Below are 22,110 nucleotides of genomic sequence, written 5' to 3' on the forward strand. Positions count from 1 at the left end.
GGGCGGCTCTTCGCTGCCAGACCATACAAGCATCCCGCAAAGTTCGTGCGGCGCGAGGGTGAATCGTGTGCACATTGGCGCTTGGCAGTGGGGGTGCGGGAAAAAGGGGCGGTTGCAGAAGCGCTTCACGGGCTTTGCGCCCCCGTGCATCTGTTCATGCCCCGCCCCCACCCAACCAATGGGCACATCTTGATCCGGGCGAGCGGGGGGTTACGCGTTCACTTTTTTCTCTTCTGACCTGCCTTTGCACCTCTCCTGCCACCAAACGACTCCTCCTCTCCTCTTATTCTTCCCACCTCCTCCCTCGTCAATCTGAGCGTTCCGCCTTTGAAGCTGCCCATTCCCAATCCCAATCCCTTTCTTCTCGCCTTTGCATCCCTATCCCCATCACCCCCCTTTGCCCTGTTCCTCCTCGCATCCAAAATCAATCCATCTCCCTCTTCTCTGCCGATCCGATGCTTGATGGAAGCGTGCCAATTGCCCATTTCCTTTTCCCTCTCCACTCTATCTTTCAGCTTTTGCCTCTCTGCTGAGCGGATGCCCGTTCGAATGCTGGCAGGGACCTCTGAGAGCTTGTTCGCTCTCAACAGCTTCTCACCAAGACCTCTACCCGTCACCCTGTTCGACCGTCCCGCTGCTCCCGATGCCGATGATTTGGAGGAGGAGGAGGAGGAGGAGGAGGAAAGCTCCATCAGCCTGGCTGCGGTATCCTTGTGGTTCAAGGACCGTTTGCCAGTGGATGCGGATGTGGAAGAGATGGACCTTTCGCCTCCCGGCGCAAAGAGCGTGCTGGACAAGAGCTGAGATAACAACACGTCATTCTTCTTTTGAGATTTCTCTTCATTAGACTCGGCTTCGCCATCTTCTCCTTTGAAACGTGACCGCTCGTCGCGCAAAGAGGCTGCTGCCTCGTCATCTTGCGTAGGCCTGCGTACTTTGGATGACTGGCGAAAGAAGGAGAGAGCAAAAGGGCGTGCTTAGCAAGAAGAAGGAGAAGCGCAGCGCACGATTTGGCTGACCCCATCGCCCGCCGAAAGCAGCCGTCTTTCAGTGGACACGCGCAACGCCTACACATGCCAGCGCAAGCCGCGTGCGTGCACCCTCGCCAATCCGGCGCAACGCCTGCACGACTCCCAAACACAGGTGCTGGCCCATTCGCTCCAGGCGCCGGCTCGCCTCGCCTCGCTCACCATGAAACGACCCAATCCGCCAGTGGCGACAGCGCCAGGCAGCTGCGTCTTCCTAGCGCTAGGATCAAAGACGACATTTTGCACCTCTCTCGCCTTCTTTCCCATCGGCTCCAGCTTGCCCTTGCTCTTTGAAGAGTTTCTCTCTGACGTCGCAGAGGTGGGTGAGATATCTGAGGAGGAGGAGGAGGAAGGGTGCTGCTGCTGCTGCTGCTGATGCTTCTCCTGCTGCTTCAGGCTCGGTGGTGTTCGCGCAGCTTGCATGGAAGAAAGATCAGCCACCTCGATGGGTTGAGTGGAGGAGACGATCGGCTGAGCATCTCGCGTACCCCAAAATGCAGCTCCAAGAGCATTGAGCAAGTCCAAGGCGCTCGCATCATGCTCCTCCAAGCTCCCATCCGCATCATCCTCATCCTCACCCTCACCCTCATCGTCAGCAGGATGTGAGTGAGGAGGAGCATGAAACTCTTGCTCTTTACTGCTCCTCTCGGCGACCTTTTGTCGTTTGCGACGTCGAGCGTCGACCGAGTGGGCGCTTGGACTTTCGCGAGAGGTGATGCCCGTCGATTTGCTCGATCTCGACTTCTCGTTGGCCTTTGTGGAGGACATTGCTTGCGATTCGTCTCCCTGAAGTTGGACCTGATGCAAAGACGGAGTGAAGGAGAGCGGGGGGGTTGGAGATGGAGATGGGCCTGAGTGTGGATCGCGCACTCTACGCCTAGATTTGGGTGGGGTGGGAGGAAGAGAGGGGGAGCGCGGAGGGGAGCAGAAAAGGCCCCAGGTTATTGCTGCGTGCCACTCAATTCGTCGATCGAGCACATCTGCTGCAACTTCATGACTTGAATAATGACTACCTATACTGACTCTGACTGACTGCATGATGACTCGTGACTGACTGACTTTACGCCGCGGAAATCGTTCAAATTAATCGAATCACATTCGTGATTCAAGATTCCAAAAACCTCAAACTTCACGCGTCAACGTTAGAAGAATTTCGGGCAGCCCGAGCGCGCACTCACGTGACTACGTGACTATATACCTGCATGGCACCAGGTGCACGCGCCGCGGTGCCCGCGATCCGCGCGTTTGCGCGGGTGGATGCTGGGTGCGTCGTCCTGAGTGCACGCACGTCCTTTTGCGTCACTTTGATTCAAGCCTTTTCATGTTCATGACGACTTGACTCGTAAGCCGTGCCTTTCACCACGTCTGTCTTTCTGTCTGTCTGTCTCACGAATCAGCTGCGCTCGATCTACACCCTCTTTCCACCAATTGTCGATCTCCCCCATCATGCCCCGATCAAGCGCCGGCACGGGCACGGGCACGGGTGCACGACGATCCGCCAGCGTGCTCAGCTCGGAAGCGTTGAGCGGGAGCGCGGATGAGGAAGAGGGCAAGAGGGTGAGGGGAACATCTGCGGCCACACCCAGAAGATCTACTAGACTTAGTCCCACGCCCAACAACACACCTGCAAGTGGCATGAGGAGCGTGGCGAGTGTGCTCGAGATCGAGGAGGAGGAGGAGGAGCGCGAGAGCGGCAAAAGGAGGGGTAGAGGAAGTGCAGAGGGCAGGAAGATGGCGGGAAGTGTGAGAAGACGCAGAGATGTGGCTGGACTGCATCAACAAGAGAAGCAGGAGCTGGAGCAGGAGCAGGAGCAGGAGCAGGAGAATGAAGATGACGACGAAGAGATTCTCATCGATCCCTTGCCTGTCGCTTCATCCACCACCGCCGCTGCCACAACGCGTCCAGCCCGTCGAGCGCTCCTTCTACATCTGCTCCGACCCTTGTCCCATCTCCCGCCCATCCTCCCACCTCTTCTTCTCATCTCCTCCTTCTTGCTCCTCTTTGCTCTTCCCATCCCGCACAAACCTTTTCATAGGGCAACATATGTGGACGAGAATGCGCTGCAACCGGCTGCTGGAAGACTTTATTGGGATTGGCAGCAGGTCGAGTGGGCGGATAAGACTGCTGAGAGGGTGAATGAGGTGTTGCGGAGCGGCAACGATGCAAAGAGGTGAGATCTTTGGTGATCAGGTGTGGGGTTAGACTTAGCGCGCTCCTTGACGGGATTGGAGCTGACATTGCACACCGCATACACGCGCCCACAATAGCAGGGCCAGCTTCATCACATCCGAACTCGAATCTGTCGGACTATTCGCTCACGCGCAAAGCTACACCTACTCCTTCTCCTCCTCTTCGCACACCAGCACGAGAACGAGATCAGGAACAAACGCGTACGGTCACTTGAGAGCATCTCGGTCTGACGGTAGGGAGAGCATCCTCATCCTAGCTCCTTGGAAAAGCAGCATTGCTAATCACACGGACGAGGAGAATGCTCAAGTATTCGCTGCTGCTGCTGCTGGTGGAAGCGACGCAGCGACGAGAGGAGAGTGGTACGAGAGATTGAAAGAGAAGAGGGATAATGTTAGGGGTGTCGCGCTCGCCCTCACTCTGGCTAGATTCTTGGGCCGTGAGTGACGAACGCGGATGACGTGCAAATCATCAAGTGCTGCTGCTCGTTGCTCTGCACTTCTGCAACTGACCCCACGACATTGACGCTGGCGCGACTTGTCCCCGCCTTCACACGCGCAGAGTTCAAGTACTGGTCAAAAGATTTCATCTTTCTCTTTCCTCACGATGACGAGGGCGACGAGTTGGCTGCTACGCGCGCCTGGCTTACCCAGTACTATGGCTCTTCGCAGGCAAGTCAGTTTCTGCTGCTGCTCGTCGCCAGGCACTCGCGGACGTGTCTAATAGTACTGCCTCACCTCAGACCTGCAAGCAGACGCCTTGCAAATTCCACGCTCCTTGATCTGGACAGGTCTCTCCCTGGACTATCCCAGCGACAGCTTCTCCTCTCTGCAGCTTACCTTCGAAGGCGTCAATGGCGCAGAGCCTAACCTGGACGTTCTGAACACTTTTGTCCGCGTAGCTCAACGAGTGGACAACGTGCCCATCCGATTCGATTCTCCCTCCAAGGATGATCTGCCTTATGCGGTGGACAGGGCATTTGGAGCGCTTTCCACATGGTTGGACAGAGAGTATTGGGATGCGGGAGGGACGAAGAGGTACTTGATGGGAATGAGAAATGTGGCCAGACAAGCTGGAAGATTGGCCATGTCCACCCCACTCTCTCCCGCAGGTCTGCTCACCGCTTTCCACATTGACGCCATCGGCGTCTCGGCCACGCCAGCCAACGGTCCGTACGGCTTCTATCAACTGGGAAGGATCATCGAGTCCAACATCCGAAGCTTTTCCAATCTGCTGGAAAGATTGCACCACTCGCAATTCTTTTACCTCGTCACGGAAGCGGACAAGTTTGTCCAATTTGCTACGCTGCTACCTACGGCCATCCTTCCCGCCGTAGCCCTCTCGTGCGCCGGCCTGCTTCTCTGGAATAGAGAGGGCAGAGAAGCTAGAGTGCGCGCTGAAGAGCTCATCAACAGGTCTGTTTCGACGCTCTCAAAGGCGACCGCGGGGAACGGTGTGCTGGCGAGCATGACGGCAGCAGCGGATGTACCCCTCAGAAGACCGACGATGCAACATTACAGAGCGACATTACTGGAAGCGTATGCCTCGAGCGGTGCGCTCTTGACTCCTTCCAGACTAGCCAAGATGGATCAGAGCTTGAGCGGCACGCAAAGACCTACTGGGACAGCATTGACTGTCATTGTGACGATGCATGCTTTGGCGGCCGCAACGCTGTGTTTAATGGGCAGCGCGCCTTTGCAATGCGCAAAAGAAGGCCTTTGGCGATGCGACGAGATCCGATGGATCGCTGTGCTCTTACTTGGCGCCTTTGCGCTCCTTTGCGTAACCTTTGCCGCCCTGCAACGTACCCGTGCCCCGGGAACAACCTCGCCCTTGCCACCTACGCTTCACGCGCTCACGCTACTACATGCCGGAATGCTCGTTGCGAGCGTGAGCACGCTCAATTTCTCCCTAGCTGCATTGAGCGGTATCATGCTAGGAGCACCACTATATTTGTTCCAACCTCGCTCCTCTTCCGAGCCTGCGCCTACTGTCGGCCTGCGCTTCTGGTCGATGGGAAAAGCTGCGATCTTGTTGGCGCTGCATCCCATCTTGCTCTTGCTGCTCTCGCAAGCGACGCTCGATCGTCTGGCCTACTGGGCATCGCGAGATCTCCTGGGACCTTTGCCCGATCAGCTCTCTCCCATCTTTATGGGTCTAGGAATTCCTGCGCCCGCTTCGTCGGCTGGTTGGACTGCTCTGGCTAGACAGATTAGTTGCGCGGTGGACCTGCTCGTGGATAGAACACTGGCCAACGATTTCATGCTGGGAACCAAGACGATGAGCTTCTTCCTCTTGGGTATCGGAACGATCCACCTGCAGGCGGCGGTGGCTAATGCTCTTGGTGCGCTAGGATAGGCTAGACTCTAGGACGTGCACTTGAAACGCGAATAATGGGATGAAGGGATCGGACGCTTATTATTTGCTTTGCCTTGCTTTGCTTGGTGTGGAAGATGAGATGGGGTAGATGGGGTGCTACTGCTGCCTTTGCTGGAGGAGGGGAGGCCAAGGCAACAACTATGCTGAGCGCTAGCACGGGTCCGGCGCGGGTGGTATTCGTGCGGCCTTGCGACGACCGATCTACTGCTCGTTATGCACCGATTGATCAAAAAGGATCGGGACGGAACCTGTTGTCTTGGCGAACACATCCAGCTGAATGTGGTAGGAGCTGAATAAGTGGAAGCGATCCTGCCCGCCGGTGGTACTGCCTGCTTCACCATGAAACTTGCAGCGATGCAGCATAACCAAACAGGGTCACGTACCGCGTCAGCCATTTCGACGTTGAAGATCGCGCCGAGTGTTTTTTTGGCGGAGCTCGCGCATCGCCGACGATCGGCAAGGTCGGATGATTGGTTCGACCCTGCGGCATGGCAAGAGGAGTTGGCGCTAAATTCGCACGTTCCGCCAATCACAATGCTTGATCGCCAGATCTGCTTGGCTCTCCTTACGCACCAGGTCAGCCACAGCTAATCCCCACAGATCGCACTGCGACAAACTCGTGCGAAAAGGGCGCAGAAAGACTACGTATCGTCGATTCAAGCATGCTTCGCCGCATTTCCGAACCCCCAAACACTCCATCTGACGCCGCTGTGCAATCAGTGCCGTCATTTGTAGGCCTCGTCTGCCATGCTTAGCTCACGTGTTTATGGCGCATGCTAAACGCCCTCCTGGAGCTTCGTGAGCGATGCGATCCTCTTAGCAGACAGGCTTTCCTGCAAGCGGAAATGAGCTGGCACGGAGTCGTAGATGTGGTCTGGCTCTCACGACCCCAGGCGAAAGTGGTCGAGGTGCGAAGCAATAACATGGTCGTGTGCACCGCGACGCGATGCACATGGATCAAGCGCGTCAGCTCGGAACGCCGATCTTACGAGAGAGGACTGGCACGCTCGGTGGTCTTCATTCCTGACCTTCGGCCCAGCAACGCACCCGATCGGAGCGTCCCGTACGATCCTCGATGCCGAGGGCCGTGTAGACGTAGGTACTCGACTCGTCGGTAGGCTTGCGCTCGCTCTTGCCCCTTCAGAGCCAACATCGAAGCCGATCGCGAACTTTGCAAATGCAACATCATGACACGATGGCGTACTTCAGCTAAGAACGTGGTTCCTGCTCAGGGTCAGGTCGGGCTGAAGTGTCGGATTTGATACCGCGAGACGTTTGGGCGTGAAGCAGCAGCGGCAGCAGTTTGGGAGCCTGCGTGCCAATGTAGCAGCCAGCGCCTGCGCACACTCCGTGCAGTAGGCTCGCCGAGCGATGTGGATCTCGAACAAGCGCTTCACCGAGACTCTTCGCAAGGGGCCCAGGTACGCACGCAGTCATTGGCCTCGCAGATCGGATACCGAAGTGCGAGCCAAGTCCAACGCATGTTCAGCTTGCTGAGCAATCGTTAGTCAACACTTTGTGCCAAAGCTCGAGGTACATTGTGGAATGCACAAGCATTCAGCAGCGCTTGCGTCGGCTCGACACGACGTTCGCGAGGTGCGCAGCTGCGCAGAACCGGGCTCTTGCAGGGCGTCGTCATTGTCTGCACCACGTGAGGGGCGCAACGCTGAACGCTGGTCAGCTGGTCAGACGAGGTGCACTCGGTGCATCCTTGTCGTAGGTACTGAAGCAACGGTAACCTTCCCTCTGGAACGTGGACTGCACAAAACGCGCAGCATTCCGGCCACGCAAAGAGCGCATCGCGAGTCAGGTCCATAAAGCATCGAGCGAAGCGCATGCCATCTTTTCTCGTCCCATTCATGATTCGCCGGTCGCGGAACGGAGCTCCCTGATCAATAGCTGTTGCACACTTCCGTCCATAGATCCTCGCATACTCTCCCGCTCCAAAGGTACTCTGCAGAACAAGCCCAAGTGCTCTCGTCTCTACCAAAGTACTTGACTCGCTACAACAACTTCGCCTCTCATCGAAAAACGATCAGCTTGGCGCGCGATCCGAAATTCGCTAGTCTATCCCAAGCGTTGTTCTTCTTGCCACGCCAAGCTTGCTCGTTTCTTGCCCGCCTCTCCTCCCCCGATTCTGTCTTCCTACTTTTCCCTACTCTTTCCCTTTTCTCTTCTGCTAAGCTCAGCACTCTGAGCGTCTGTAAAAGGCGCAAGACACCGCTTGAGGCCCACGTCTTTTCCTTTGGTATCCTTTCCCAAGCCACCTCTCGCCGGTATGAAGGTGCTGCAAATCATCGTGGAGCTACTGATTGTTGCCGCTTGCATCAATGCAGGTCTCGCTGCCCCAGTACCTTCAACGCAACCTCGGCAGACGTTCCAACCGCGCTTATTCTCAGGTGCGTAGACACACGTCTGAAGGGAGGACCCTCTACTGATAAGTCATACGCACCGTTCGACGACGCCTTGCAGATGAGTCTGGCGAGTCGCATCGCCGTGCTTTCATCACCAAAGAGGCTGCACATGTCGACAGACGCGCGGAAACGCGGGCCGGCGTTGCCAACGTCAAGGAGCATCTAAAACTGAAGGACCACTCGTTCCGTATCGCAGACGTAGGACAGCTTTTACCCCGCTTCAGGCCCAGACATTCGGCAGGCCAGTTGCACCCGCCCAAGCCTCGCAACAGCCTCGCGACGCTCTTCTCTAGCGACCACATCCTGTCCAGGCGCGAAGAGGAGATCGATGCGCGCTTCGGAAGCATCTTCGGCTACGGCCCCATCACACTTTGCAGGAAATCCTTGTGGACGCTGTTTTGGCGTCGTAGCAAACACAAAACAGAAGAAGAGGAGGCGGAAGAGGAAGCGCACGACAAGTGCCTCATACACTTGCCTCTGTTTGGGGAGCCCAAGAAATCGTCTCACCATCCGGACAAGCGTGGGCGAAAGTCGGATGACGATCCGAAGTCGTCCACCTCTTCGACTAGTTCCAACAGTACTCATCTGGCTGTACACCCTACAAAATCGCCTCATCATCCCGACAAGCGTGGGCAGATGTCCGATGATGATCGCAAATCGCCCACATCTTCCACCAAACCCAACGGTGCTCATCTGGCGCCGCGTCCGCGTAGCTCTCTTCGACGTCGCGCGCTGACCACGACCGAAAGATTGCCCCAGGACCGCACTCAGGTCTCGACAGAAGCGAGCGCCGTGTTCTCCTCGGATGCGGCATCATTCGCTCTTTGGCTTGCACATTTCGGATGGATAGCCTTGCCCGATGCGCTGGAGCAAACGCCTATCGAGTTATTCGGTGCGGATGTCAACCCAGGTCCTGCCTCCTCCTTCCGGGTCCCTAGAGCTGGCTTGTGGCGCCGTGCCCTCACTAGGATTGAGAAGGCCAAAGTGGTTGCCTCTGAGCGACGTGAAGTCACTCTTGCGAAACGGTCACTCTCCAGTGCAGCGTCGATGGCTCGCACCACGCTGAACGAGGTCGCACGTGCCATTTCCGCGCTCAGTACACGTTCGCCGAGATGGCGTGCCTCCCACCTTTCCGGCGGCGTTTCCTGCGGACATAACCTGGGCTTCGGTCCGCAGCACCGCTCAAGAGCAGTCTCTTTTCTCACAAGCAAGTTTAGCCTTCCAGACGGCACTTGGATGTGTCGTCGCAATCTCGGACTCCTCCCTCGCGGCGAGGAGGATGCCCTTGCTCGACGTTCCACACCTCTGGCACACGACCTGAGCGAAGCTCATACACACAATCGCGACGGCTCTTTGGCGCAAAGTTCCGCAAGTGGACGTCGCGATGTCAAACTTTCCGAAAGTGTAGAAAACGATCTCGCAGGGCGCGATCATGGAGCACTCACTGACGTCGACCGTCGCCGCGCCGACTTCACGAGCACAGGTGAAGAGGTCGCCTCAGGCAAACACGAATCGATGGGAAAGTCGCGGCAAGATTCGGATTGGGAAATGCCAGATTCTTCATTCTGGCGTCGCGCCCTGAGCATTATCGAGCAAGGCTCGGATCTTGGCCAGCGTTGGAGCAAGGCGGTGCTCAGCAGCTCGAATCGTGGAGCTGGCTATGGGTCAGAGCAGCTCGAATCATCGGACTTACTCTTTGACGCTAGGCAGAGCTGGACGGTCGAAGTTGACACCACGCTCGAGCTCGGCGCTTCCCTCGATGGGAAAGTGTGGAGGATCATGGCAGATCTGTTTCAGGCGCTCGAGCACCGATGGGATGACATCAAGCTTTTTGCGAGGGCCAAAACTCTTTCTCGTCTTCCACCCTTGGGCGTTCTTCGCGGTAAGAACAAGAAGCCGAAGCACGGCGTTGTTGCCAACATTTTTGGAGTCCCTTTGGGCGATTGGCCTAGTCTGGTCCACAGAAGCCGCCAAGATGCCTGACACGACGCCAATTGTAGCTTCTGCAGAGCCGCATTCTCGACTGTATGCCAGCTAGGGAGGGACCTCCGCTCATTCAAACTTTTTACGGCGTGTCTTGCGCTTTCTCCGCATCTCATCATTCGCTCATCTCGATCATTCCACATCTCTTCCATCCTCAATTCATCGTCACACCGGCAGGTCTTCCGGAACGCTAGAGAGAGAGAGAGACGAGACAAGCCTCCCTCTTGAAATATAGCAGCGCTGTCTATGCTTCGGAGCAATCTATTGGTCATCTACTCCATTGTGCCCTCGCGACCGCAAGAGTCACGGCTTACGCCTCATCACTTGCACGTGCCTTGAGCACGAGTTGCGCCGCCAAATTGTCATGTCGCGCTCGTTGCTCGCGTCACGGAATCTGTTCAGGGCCTGCCGGGTGCTCGCGATCGAGCAGAGCAACCCCAAATGAGCAACGGGCCGCTTCAGATGCCCCTTGGCTGGTCAGCAGCATGGACATTCCACAGAACGATTCACTAGGCGTATATATCGCAACCTCGATAACACGTGCGCAGTCATTTGGCGCAATTTACCGCAGCCGCTTAGAAAGATCTTCCGTTGACGATTGGAAGATGAGCGCAGCTATGCGAAAGCCGGCGGTTTGGGGCAGCCCATGTACGACGGGACGGGGCTGAAACAGCAATGCGCCGCGCGGCCTCACTCCGCGCGTAGAACGAAGGAGAAGCAGCAGCAGCGCAGCAGCAGCAAAGAAGGATGTTCAAACTCAAGTTTCAAGATTCTTTGATTCAAATTGTCTGATTGATGTTGGTTGCATCGCATCATGGATCAGAACGTGACTCTGACTCGCACACACGCGGAAGGCGTAGGGCGCTGGCGTTTGAGCGACGATTAAGAATTGTAGATGGGCGCCGCGTCGCCCTCGGCATGCGCCCCGTACTCACGACTTTGGCTGATGCAGAGGCGACGTGCTGGGCACAAAGTTGATTGATGCTGGCGCTCCATTTGGAAAGCTGTGGCGCCCTAGCTCCAAGGTGCAAGCGTCGCCGAAATCAAGAATGATAGGCGCGACACGGGGGTCCAGATCAGCTGTGAGTCACGAGTCTAGACGCTCGTGTTGCGCCGTTTGCGACTTTTGGACGTCAAAGTAAGGCTTACGTTTCATTCACCTTCGCCAACACTTCGCTCTCGCCCCTTGTCGACACTGGCATAGCCAGTACAACACAATCGTGAATGCATGGGCCCAAGGCTCGGCTTGCCCAGCCTGCCAGTCAACACGCTAGGCGGTGCGACGCACCCTCGCGTAGAACGCATCCGGCTACCGCGGTCCTCGATCAAGGCGCGACGCCTGCTCAAAGAGGCGCTTGGGACGCCATATTGACTACCGCGACGTTGGGCGTGCGCGTGGAACGCGGTGATGAAGATTCATCATCGTGGTAGACTCTTGCGTTCCTGACAACACCGCGTCGGACCCAAAGTGGACTCGCGAGTGTTTATAACGCGTCTCTGCCCCATTCATGTCCACGCAAAAGCTTCCCCCTTTCCCTACACTTTGCAACGCTTCATGCCATCACTTTCCTCGGACTATTTATACGCTGCTACTAGCTGCTGGTCAGCTCGCTGCTCTGCACAACAGCATCCCTCGCCAAAGTATCAAAGAGACGCCGGTCGTCGCTCTTCTTTGGGCGTACCTATCACATCTCACAAGCACGCATTCATCGCAAGGAGCTGGTCTCTTTTTCACTCTACACCTCTCTGTGTACGCTTCATTGCGTCGCCAGACCACACTCGGTCTTTCAAGCCGAATATGCGAGGCACTGGTTTTTGGGCCTTGAGCACATTAGCGCTCTTGTGAGTATATTTCCTCTCAGACGCGAATACCAAGAGCGTTGGGCTGAACTTTTGGATCTACTGTTCTCATACTGCCACAGCGCATCTACGCAGACTCCATGCACAGCTGCTCCGGTGCCGACATCCGAGACAGTGCTCAATGACCGCCATGCTGCCAATCATGATTCACAAAACCCGCTCGGGCTACAAAGACGCGCGCTCCCAGCCCTTGGCGGACCCGTCGGGACAGGCTTGATGGGACTCTCTTTCCTACCCATGTTCATGCACCACGGAGGCGGCAAAGCGGAAGCAGCGCCAACGACCATCAATCCGAGCACGTTCGACGTGAAAAAGGAGCTGGAATTCGGTCTGACGGTCAACAAGTGGAGAGCTAAAGCTGCTGCTGCGCAACAAGCTGCTGCAGACAAGGCGCAAGCGCTCGGATCCGAGCCTGCGCCAGCTCCGGTCAAGAAGAAGGCGCAAGCAAAGCAACCTGAACATGCGCCCGCACTTGCGAAGGAGCCTTCTCCAGCGCCTAGCAAACTTCCAAGTGGACGGCTGAGAAGGAGAAGCGGGTCGAACAGGGAGCTTGAAAGTGCTATCGTGGAGCGATCGAGCGTCGTCAGAACTGGGAGCACTCCGGTGCGTGAAGCGCCGGCTTGAGAAGTTTGCAAGTCAAATGTGTGGAAGGGTCTGCTGACAAAGGTGCGGCTTTTAACCCCCCCCCCCACCCCCCCTTCTTTTTTGTTTCCCTATTTGTGTCTTACGTGCTACGCTGGTCTTACACACGGCACGACGTCATCGAATTCTTTTCTGTTTTGCTTCCAACACTGACTTTCATCGATCGATCGATCGATCGATCCGTGCGTCATTCGATGCGGCCCTCGACTTTTGCGGTCTGCGCTGCAACTTTGCTTCGATCGACGCATCCCGTCACTTTGGCCGGTCGACCCCGGTACTGATTGCAGCCGGCTGCGCTCGATCGGCGTCTAGTTGGAGGCACCGCTGGTGTGGTCATTGGCGGACTTACGCTGGTACCCACTTTCATAGATGGTGTCAAAGGACTTGCAGATGCTGGCAAACATGGCACGGAGGGTGGGGCACTACCCGGCGGACAGACTCCCGTTGACCCCAACCTCGCCAAAGCGCAAGTACAAGCGACCAAGGCGGCGGTAGAAAGGCAAAAAGCTGCCGTTGCCAAGATCAAGCACGAGGAATTTGTTTCTGAGGCCAAAGCGTTCAATGCGGATGCGGACTTTAAGAAGACGATTGTGGACAACGGAGCGATAGTTAGGCAGAACAGAGGTCGCGTCACCGTGCCAAAGTGGTACAATAAGCTGGATTACAGCAATGCTGGCCAGCATATAAAGATTCCAAAACTCCGCTGAGAACTTTGCCTTGTTGTACAGCCCTCTGCTCGGAATTCTTTGCCCTCTCTGCCTCTTGTTCCCTCACACTTCTGCCGAGCTAGCTTTGGTGGCCATACCAAAGATCGAGCGCGTGGCTCACCATCTGCAATTGATGCAGTCCATCCGGGCCCTATCGATCGTCGCTATCGATCGTCGCTCGCGCAGAAGAGCAGGAAGATGATCGCGATTGCCGGCTTGCGTCCAGCGATCTGACCCCCAACGGTGTGACGGCCGTCCCTCGAAAGCGCAGACGATCTCTGGGCCTCGTATCTCGTAGGCTGATGCGCCTAAAGTTGTCGGAAATGTTTCGTTCGCGCATGCACAAGACCCTTGCTCGCGACACGTACGACGATCGATGCTCGAAAGGCGCTCCTATCCTTGACATTCCGGCTTGCGATTGACTGCGCTGCAGCGCTGCAAGGTTCACATCGCACAGCACACGGCATCGGATTCGAGTGTGGATCTTTGAACGCTAAAGACTCGAGGTTTGGGGACGCGGACGAGGTGGCTGCATTTGATGATGCAAGAGCATCACACAAGGATTGGGGAGGGATTGGATCGTTCTGTCGGAGGTAGATGGGACGCAACTGCGGAAGGAGTTGGTTTTCTCTGAGTAGTGTGGTGTGGGATGGACGATGGGCACGAGTCACGAGTGGTGCGCCTCGCCTCGCCTCGCCTGTCCGGTTGCCAGGAAGATGGTTGGTGTGCTGGATGGTTCAGCTCGCAAGCAATCTCAAGAGCCCTATTTAGCGCGAAACTTGTCTTGGAGGCTTGAAATGGAATATCCACGTAGAGAGCGACTGCTCGATGATCATGGCGGAGCGGATCTTCTCAGGCCTCGAGTGGAGTGTCGTCCCTCGCACCAGCTGAGGGACTGTCAAGATGGGCTTTCTTCTCTGCCATACGCTTCAGAAGGTCCCCTTCGAGGTCGACAATCTGGTCGCTGATGCCTTGCACAGTGCGTAGCGTCGTATCGAGGAGCGTAATGTCCTTGTTAGTGGCTGCTGAGCAAGGAGGGGTTGGGCATCCGCACTTGTAGCAGGGAGGCGGATCCTCTTGATGAATGGCAAGCGAAATGTCAGAAAGTGCATCTCCGTATCGTAGGGCTTTACCTTGAGACTCTCTCTCCTCCACGATTGCTTCGTCTTCATTGATCATGACGTCGCGAGGATGGATGATGCGCGTATCCTCGGTGCGCTCGTCCAAAGCCGAGCTGAAAACGCTCTGATGAAGTTCGCCTCTGTTGCAAGGTGGTCTGGGGCAGCCGCACGTAAAGCAGAACGTAGGATGACGCTTGTGGAGAAAGTAGTGAAGGCCTGTGAGGAGATGCGAGGTATCGAAAGTCGGTCAGACAAGCCCATTGCACACGCTCCCCTAAATTTCTCACCGTCGAGGCGCATCATGTCTTTGGAGGAAGAAGACGGCACGCAGAGCACCGGCTTCAGCTCTTGTGTTGCGAACATGAGCAGGGCAAAAAGGAGAAAAGCTTTGAATATCGACAACATGATGATATGGGCAGTCGATGAAGTCTCTGAAAAGGGTGTCGGTGATGCGTAGCGTATGGCCTGTGTGACCACTGTGCGGCGGAGAGAACCCACTTTGACGTTCACTCTTATAGCTGTCCACTCTGGAGTTGAGAGGATGGATGCCCTCCTTAGCTGCTCATTTAGTGACCCAAAACCGAGGAGATGTCGCCAATGATCAAGTCACAAACATCTCGAGTCTCACATGCATTTCGAGATCTCACGGCGCATTTCGAATCCACACAATACGACGGATCCGCAACGGCTTTGCACTTCGATTCCAGCAGCTCGCTACACCGGGTACTCGTATGTATCAACGCACATTGCACCCTCGAAATGTGAATGGCAGCGGGTCGTCTCGATCGCAAGGTGTTCGACTCGTCTTTGAGCCTCTTTGTTGGATCGATAGAGTGCCGGACGATGGAGCCGCACTGCGAGTCACCGATGGCTGATCGTGGAAGATTCTCATTCAGTGATTTCATGCTTCGATCATTCCCAAGTCATCGGTATTTGCGTCAGGATTCGAGGGGGCGTGGTGGCGCAAGAGCGGGTCAGCATTATTCATTTACAGGTAGATATGAAGGCTTGAATCGATGTGGACGGTAGTCAGAGCTGAATGAAGTTCGTCACTGAGACAAGACTCACACTGACGTCAAACCTTCCGCAAAGGGGCGGATCCTATACAGGCATTGAAAGCGCTTTCTATGCCTCCCGAGTCGCACTTTATACCCTCAAATCAGAGTCAAGAATGTTCCTCTTTCGCATTCCTCGGTCCCTAAACACGTACGCCAGCAGCAACTCAAACGTTGTTTCACAATCTGAATCAGAATTAGGAATTGAATCTTAAATGTGCTTGCTTGACGGATCTGCGCTGCGAAATTTCTCATTGACCTGCTCTGATTAGTCTAGGCATGGTGCGGCCCTTCTTGATGCGCCCTCGTCATGCAAGAGCCGAGACTCGCAATTTTCTTCTGAGACCTGATCTGGCGGTGCGAGACAGCAATACACGATGATGCGCATCCACTGAGACCTGCTTGATCATCGCGCCCAAACGCCGAACGAGCGTGTCTTGGAAGTCACAATCAAGACGAAGGAGAATGTGAATGATTCAGAACAAATTGATGGCAAGCTAGTAGTAGCCGAGCAATGACGGCTTTTGTGCATATACACGAGGTCATATGTTTCAGTCATGCACGAGTGCAGCTTTACCGTGGGTTCTTGCTTCGCTGTGGACATGACGCCTTGATTTACACGTTTGTATTTGATATATCCTGCCATCCAAGATCGTCCGCCGTAGCATTGAGGCTCCCTCGCGCTTGCACTCATGCTCAGACTGGTTGCATTCGATGATCAACGATTCGATATAGAGGATTGCGATTAAGATTATGATGTCGATGTAAGCAGCTTCGTATTCATGTATTCTTGATTGTTTTCGTGCTTCCGAGTCTTGAGTTTGAGTGCATATATACAGCTCACGACATCCCGGACGAAGCTGTGCGTGCCCACACGGGGAGCAGATTTTCCTGGGCCGGTTGCAAAGTGAGCGTCTGAGATGCTCGTCGCTGTTGTAGAGGCAGCATGGTGATCAGCGTGTTGGCGTGCTTGCGGTTTCCAGTCGCGCTCACGCTCAGAATGGATGGATGGATGGATGGATGGATGGATGGATGGGACATTCCTGACTGTGACTGCCCTCAAATCTCGTCACATATGTGTAGTCACAGTCAATCTCGAGGGTTGCAATCAAAGCTGGAAATGAAAGTGGACGGCGACGCGGGGAGTCGTCGCTCTGACTCTCTGTCTATATCTATACGGGCTGCAAATTGGCTTCATTTACGGTAAGCCACGCACTCGAACTTCCCGAATTCGAATCCGCCTGCGTGCGCATCCAAGATTCGTGACTTGCAGAAAGGCTCTTGATATGAGCCTGTCACAGTGTCACCCCCTGCTCCGTCTGCTATAGCTGCAGCAGCTGCACGGTGTCTTGACGACATGAGCCCCTGCGAAAAGAGCACGACTGTGCAAGACTTCCTGACGCATCGCAGCGCACGCCTACTGTGTCGCCGACTATCAAGGCCACATATCTCACAAAGTCGACGCAACAGCCAGACACGCTCATTTGCTTCAGTCGAAAGCAAGTACCACGGGCTCGGTGCGGGTTTTTCAGTCACGATTGCTGGCAGCGCTTCGGTAAGAGCGTGGTCATGCTCTGTGGCTGGCGTGTAGGGACCGACCGACGGTGGGGCAGTCAAATGGCTTGGGACAAAGAGAAAAGAGTAGTTATTGTATTCATTGATTGCCCATACCGGGCCTTCGAGAAGCACGAAGATGAAGCGGGGTGTGTGAGAAGTTCAGCGGGCTGCTACTCTTGACTTTGGCGAACGACGTGATTCAAAGTCCTCGCGGTACGTGGGACGTTTCGACGGGGCAGACGTACGGTTTGCATGGTGTCAGCATGCCATCTCGATATTCGAAATCCGAATGAGAGCTCAATTTTGTGCTTCGATATCAATTAACATCTCTTCGATTCGAGCGCGTCGGCGGCAGAGCATACATACCCTGGGCAGGCAATGCCTATGCCTCGTGAAGTCGTCTCGAGAGTCCTTCGAAGCGTAGTTTCTCATCTTTTGTATGTCTGGCATGTGCACGCTTGAACCTTCGCAGCAGGACGTCCAAGTCGTGAAACGTCGCGTCCGCATGCGAGGATTTGAATGCAATCGAATCGCGAATCGATCCCCTCCGCTCGACTGGAGCCGAATTCTTGAGTTTGTCGACTCAAGTCTGGTCGTTGTTGATGGAGGCACGTGCTGGTGCGCCTAAGCAGTGCATGCCACTGTACTACTGCCCTTTGCACTGTGGACATCCCGTTCGATCGATATACAATCATAAAGTGAATGATGCAGTTCGTGATAGAGTGGTCACGAGTGTAGGCTTCTATTTGATGTACATGTGCTCGTGGAGGCTTCGTAGGCCACTTTGACCGTAACACGCGATCACATCCTTGTCGTTGAACGCGCACACGTCCGTCACGCGTTCGTTCAGGGCAAGCGAGCGACCAGCAGCATGCATCACGTGACGCGCTAGCGGGGGGAAAACAGCAACATCATCCACGATCCATGCATGCACCTGGGATGGTTGCGTGCCACTCTCGACTCAAAACTCAGTCGTGGGTAACTCGTGACCAGTCACGAGTGCTCGAGACTTGATTCAGATTGTCCGCATCACTTCCACGCAATGCCTCAGCTTTTCCGCCTTCAAAGATCTTTCTATCCTGCGACGACGCCTTGCAAGCTCAACGTGAGCTCGAGCGTAGTGGCCGCTCATTCGTCCACTGACATATCAGCTCAGCTCAGCTCAGCTCAGCTCAGCTCAGCTCAGCCTGGCCTCATCCTCAACCTCCACCCTCGACGACCTCCTCCTCCTTCTCTTGCACCATCTCATCAAGGCGCTCACCCGCAACCCCCTTCTCGCACTCGCGATCATGTCCAGCAACAGCAGCAGCAGCAATGCGACGCTTCGACGTTGGGTGTCTGACCACTCCATGTCCCTCTTCGGTCTATCCGATTCCTCCATGATCGACTACCTTCTGCTAACAGCCACTCAAAGCTCTTCCCTCTCCGCACTCTCCTCTTCCCTCTCTTCATTGGGCTTGCCCGACAATCTGGAAGGTCAAGCATTCGTCAAGGGTTTGTGGCAACGTGCGGATCGACCGGCCTCGGCCGTCGCTTCCATCCAGACCCCCTCTGCGTCTGCTAGCACCGCTGCGCTGCCTATGCAACGAGAGAGACAGAGATATGGTTTGTTGCTGGACGATGCCGATGAGATGGAAAGTCTGTCTATCAAGCCTGAAAAGCGCAAAAAGAAAAAGGCTCGACTGGCGGCAGCGACAGCAGACCAAGGAGAAGAAGACGTGGAGCGAGGAAGGAAGCGCGGACGAGAAGAGGCAGCGGGATCAGAAGAAGAGTCGGAAGATGTTCGATTGGAAAAGGCGCGATTGCAAGATGCGCAGGAGCGGGACGAATTCAGTCGACGTATGCGGGAGCGCGATAGCGGGTCATCGAGCAGCAAGCGATTGATCGAGGATCGATCATCCAAATCCAATCCCGAAATAGAAGCTCGTCGATTATTGGCTGAAGATGCGGGTGCGCGTCGCTTAGCCATGCCCGATCTGCGTCAACGTTCTCGTCAGGAATATTTGGCAAAGCGCAGCGTTCAGCAGTTGGAATTGTTGCGCATGGAAGTGGCGGATGAGGAGAGGTATCTGCGCGGTATCAAGGCGACAAAGAGGGAGAGGAGAGAGCTGGAATACAAGAAGGAGGTGCTCAGGATTGCGGAAGAGAGGGCGGGAATCGATGAGGATGAGGACAAGTACGTGATGCCCGAGGATTACATTACCGAAAAGGGAAGATTGGACAGCAAGAAGAAGGAACAAGCTCTGTATCAGAGGTGTGAGTGCGATGGATCAAGCCGCAGCGTCGCGTCGCGTCGCGCATACAACTCACACGCGCCCTCTCTCTCTCTCTCTCTCTCTCTCCCGCGCATCGCCACAGACGAAGATTCGCGCAACGAGCGATTGGCGCAAAAGAATCACATCACAGACGTGGACCTCTTTGAGCGGGAGCAGATTGAAAAGTCTCGCATCGCACCGTTGCGCGCAGGAGATGGCGGTATAGCAGGAACGACGTTGGCACAAGCAGAGGAAGAAGAAGCGTACGAGTACGTGTTCGACGATTCTCAACGCATTGAATTCCTCATGGATTCTCCCGAGAAATTGGCGGACGCTTTCGCATCCCTCTCCTCCAAAGATGCCGCTTTGCAAGCTCAGATCAAAGAAGCCGAAGCTCGAGTCTCGTCGATCGAGCAGGTGAGAAAATCCTTGCCCGTCTATGCGCTTCGAGAGGAATTGCTGGACGCCATTGCGGGCAATCAGGTGCTGATCGTGGTGGGCGAGACGGGTAGCGGAAAGACGACGCAGTTGCCCCAATTTTTGCACGAGGCGGGATACACAAAGGATGGGATGAAGGTGGGATGCACGCAACCTAGACGTGTGGCTGCCATGAGCGTAGCGGCTAGGGTTGCCGAAGAGATGGGGGTGAGGTTGGGCAGGGAATGCGGATACAGGTGAGTCTTGTTGTCTCTGCTACGATCCCTTTTCCTGCTCTCACCCGACCCCATCATCCTCTCCACGCCGACACGCGCGCCACAGCATCCGCTTCGAAGATTGCACGTCGGACGTGACCGTGCTGAAATACATGACGGACGGTATGCTCCTTCGAGAATTCCTCACCGAACCGGATTTGGCAGGCTACTCGGCGCTGATCATCGACGAAGCGCACGAAAGAACCCTCTCTACGGATATCCTCTTTGGACTGGTCAAGGATGTGGCTAGGTTCAGACCGGATCTCAAATTGATCATCAGCAGCGCTACCATCAATGCAGATAAGTTCAGCGAGTTCTTTGACGATGCGCCAATCTTTTTCGGTGAGTCGTGGTGGATGCAGGACGCATTTGCACGCTGCATGTTGTTGATCGCGTTTCCAATTCTCCCTGTGCATGGACGGGTTTACAGTACCCGGTCGACGCTTCCCCGTAGACATTCACTACACCTCTCAACCCGAAGCCAACTACCTTCACGCGGCCATAACCACCGTCTTTCAGATCCACACGACGCAACCTGCAGGCGACATTTTGGTCTTTCTGACCGGTCAAGACGAGATCGATGTGGCCATGGAGAATCTGCAAGAGACTTCCAGAGCATTGGGGAACAAGATTGGCGAACTGATCGTCTGTCCTATCTATGCTAATCTGCCTAGCGAAATGCAAGCGAAAATCTTTGAGCCCACTCCGAAGGGCGCTAGAAAGGTACGCGTGCTTCAGAGCGGCCCGACTTTCATGCGGACGTGTTGTGTAGGGTGCTGACACTCTGCCCGTCCACGTGAATGCGCCCCACTCGATAGGTCGTGCTGGCTACGAACATCGCAGAAACTTCCATCACCATCGATGGAGTCGTCTTTGTCATCGACCCCGGCTTCGTCAAGCAAAATTCTTACAATCCCAGGACCGGCATGTCCTCTTTGACCGTCGTGCCGGTGAGTGGCTCAGCTCTGCGTGCGGAATTCCGATTACGTGCTACAGACTGTTGTTGATGCCTTGATCTCTGTGCATCAAATTCTTGCCCGCATCCCTTCCCTCTTCATAGTGCTCTCGAGCCTCGGCAGATCAAAGAGCGGGCAGAGCAGGTCGTGTGGGACCAGGCAAAGCTTTCCGACTCTTCACAAAGTGGGCGTTCGAGAACGAGATGGAAGCGCACACGACGCCGGAGATTCAGCGTACCAATCTGGCCAACGTGGTTCTGCTGCTCAAATCTGTCGGCATCGACGATTTGTACAACTTTGACTTTTTAGATCCGCCGCCAACGGACACGTTGATGCGGTCTTTTGAACTGCTGTACGCTCTAGGCTCCTTCAACGATCGAGGAGAGCTGACGAAATTGGGAAGGAGACAGGCTGAATTTCCAATCGATCCCGCACTGAGCAAAGCTATACTTGCCAGCGAGACGTTTGGATGCACAGACGAAGTGCTCTCCATCGTTTCCATGCTTCAAGAATCCTCCTCCATCTTTTTTCGTCCAAAGGAGAAGAAGTTGCATGCGGACAAGGCTAGGGCCAGTTTTGTTCGTGCGGGAGGAGATCACTTTACGCTCTTGAACATTTGGGAGCAGTGGGTCGAATCCGGATACTCTTTCAGCTTTTGCATGGAAAATTTCGTTCAACCCAAAGTGCTCAACAGGGTTCGAGATATCAGGGATCAGCTGGCCCAATTGGCCGAGAGGGCAGAAGTCGTCTTGCAGAGCAACAAGGATTCCAGCGATGTCACGCCTATTCAGAAAGCCCTGCTTAGCGGCTTTTTCATGAATACCGCCACGATTCAAAAAGGAGGCGAAAGCTATCGAGCTATCAAGCAGGCCGCTACCGTTCATATACGTGAGTATCGAAGCGGCCTTATTCCTTCGTGAGCCCAAAAAGAAACGCTTCCAAGCTGAATCTGAGCATGACACTTCCTTCGATCATCTTTTGCTCCAAATTGTTATCATGATCATTTGCTACGCGTTTGCAATCCCGCCACAGATCCGAGTTCGTGTCTTTTCAAACAAATTCCACCGTCCAAGTTCCTCCTCTACTACGAACTTGGTAAGTCGAGTCGAGTCCTCCTCTTCTTTCTTGTCATCTTTGCATTTCGTCTCAAAATACTCGCTTTTGCCCGCCCCCCCCCCCTCCTTCTCTCCAGTCGAAACGTCGCGCAATTATATGCGACAGTGCATGGAGGTCAAGCCGGAATGGATCATGCAGGTCGCACCGCACGCTTTCA

At 55.2% G+C, this 22,110-nt stretch overlaps 7 protein-coding genes across 7 annotated transcripts; 5 read left to right on the top strand and 2 right to left on the bottom strand.

The window, feature by feature from the left end:
* Positions 1-218: 218 nt before the first annotated feature.
* IE81DRAFT_348972 (hypothetical protein) lies at positions 219-1,796 on the bottom strand (the record flags this gene model as incomplete). The annotated part of the gene is made up of 2 exons (XM_025516326.1): positions 219-944; positions 1,191-1,796. The coding sequence occupies 2 exons, from the start codon at positions 1,794-1,796 to the stop codon at positions 219-221; spliced, it is 1,332 nt and encodes a 443-aa protein (XP_025367911.1).
* Positions 1,797-2,356: 560 nt separating this feature from the next.
* Positions 2,357-5,754, top strand: IE81DRAFT_204633 (Gaa1-domain-containing protein). The gene is made up of 4 exons (XM_025510917.1): positions 2,357-3,199; positions 3,297-3,655; positions 3,778-3,891; positions 3,959-5,754. Exons 1-4 carry the CDS (start codon positions 2,475-2,477, stop codon positions 5,572-5,574), a joined length of 2,814 nt encoding a protein of 937 aa, XP_025367912.1. The 5' UTR covers positions 2,357-2,474; the 3' UTR covers positions 5,575-5,754.
* Positions 5,755-7,873: 2,119 nt separating this feature from the next.
* Positions 7,874-9,992, top strand: IE81DRAFT_331427 (hypothetical protein; the record flags this gene model as incomplete). Its single annotated transcript, XM_025515250.1, has 2 exons — positions 7,874-7,994; positions 8,068-9,992. 2 exons carry the CDS (start codon positions 7,874-7,876, stop codon positions 9,990-9,992), a joined length of 2,046 nt encoding a protein of 681 aa, XP_025367913.1.
* Positions 9,993-11,790: 1,798 nt separating this feature from the next.
* IE81DRAFT_348975 (hypothetical protein) lies at positions 11,791-13,201 on the top strand (the record flags this gene model as incomplete). Its single annotated transcript, XM_025516327.1, has 3 exons — positions 11,791-11,834; positions 11,915-12,455; positions 12,782-13,201. The coding sequence occupies 3 exons, from the start codon at positions 11,791-11,793 to the stop codon at positions 13,199-13,201; spliced, it is 1,005 nt and encodes a 334-aa protein (XP_025367914.1).
* Positions 13,202-14,053: 852 nt separating this feature from the next.
* On the bottom strand, positions 14,054-14,727 carry IE81DRAFT_331429 (hypothetical protein; the record flags this gene model as incomplete). The annotated part of the gene is made up of 2 exons (XM_025515251.1): positions 14,054-14,538; positions 14,610-14,727. The coding sequence occupies 2 exons, from the start codon at positions 14,725-14,727 to the stop codon at positions 14,054-14,056; spliced, it is 603 nt and encodes a 200-aa protein (XP_025367915.1).
* Positions 14,728-17,909: 3,182 nt separating this feature from the next.
* Positions 17,910-20,864, top strand: IE81DRAFT_204777 (hypothetical protein). Its single transcript, XM_025510918.1, has 3 exons — positions 17,910-19,190; positions 19,293-19,606; positions 20,556-20,864. Exons 1-3 carry the CDS (start codon positions 18,224-18,226, stop codon positions 20,577-20,579), a joined length of 1,305 nt encoding a protein of 434 aa, XP_025367916.1. The 5' UTR covers positions 17,910-18,223; the 3' UTR covers positions 20,580-20,864.
* Position 20,865: 1 nt separating this feature from the next.
* On the top strand, positions 20,866-22,058 carry IE81DRAFT_204783 (HA2-domain-containing protein). Its single transcript, XM_025510919.1, has one exon. It carries the CDS (start codon positions 21,041-21,043, stop codon positions 21,755-21,757), a length of 717 nt encoding a protein of 238 aa, XP_025367917.1. The 5' UTR covers positions 20,866-21,040; the 3' UTR covers positions 21,758-22,058.
* Positions 22,059-22,110: the final 52 nt, after the last annotated feature.

Source organism: Ceraceosorus guamensis, assembly GCF_003144195.1.
Source record: "Ceraceosorus guamensis strain MCA 4658 unplaced genomic scaffold IE81scaffold_58, whole genome shotgun sequence".
Classification (NCBI taxonomy): domain Eukaryota; kingdom Fungi; phylum Basidiomycota; class Exobasidiomycetes; order Ceraceosorales; family Ceraceosoraceae; genus Ceraceosorus; species Ceraceosorus guamensis.

What these genes read in the sequence shown, in the direction of transcription:
- IE81DRAFT_204783 (XM_025510919.1), top strand. Translation starts at nt 21,041, where the DNA reads ATGGAAGCGCACACGACGCCGGAGATTCAGCGTACCAATCTGGCCAAC.
- IE81DRAFT_204777 (XM_025510918.1), top strand. Translation starts at nt 18,224, where the DNA reads ATGTCCAGCAACAGCAGCAGCAGCAATGCGACGCTTCGACGTTGGGTG. An exon ending in ACAAGCTCTGTATCAGAGGT is followed by an intron (nt 19,191 to 19,292) that starts GTGAGTGCGATG and finishes GCATCGCCACAG; the next exon opens with ACGAAGATTCGCGCAACGAG. An exon ending in GAGTCTCGTCGATCGAGCAG is followed by an intron (nt 19,607 to 20,555) that starts GTGAGAAAATCC and finishes TAATCTGCCTAG; the next exon opens with CGAAATGCAAGCGAAAATCT.
- IE81DRAFT_204633 (XM_025510917.1), top strand. Translation starts at nt 2,475, where the DNA reads ATGCCCCGATCAAGCGCCGGCACGGGCACGGGCACGGGTGCACGACGA. An exon ending in AGCGGCAACGATGCAAAGAG is followed by an intron (nt 3,200 to 3,296) that starts GTGAGATCTTTG and finishes CGCCCACAATAG; the next exon opens with CAGGGCCAGCTTCATCACAT. An exon ending in TCTGGCTAGATTCTTGGGCC is followed by an intron (nt 3,656 to 3,777) that starts GTGAGTGACGAA and finishes TCACACGCGCAG; the next exon opens with AGTTCAAGTACTGGTCAAAA.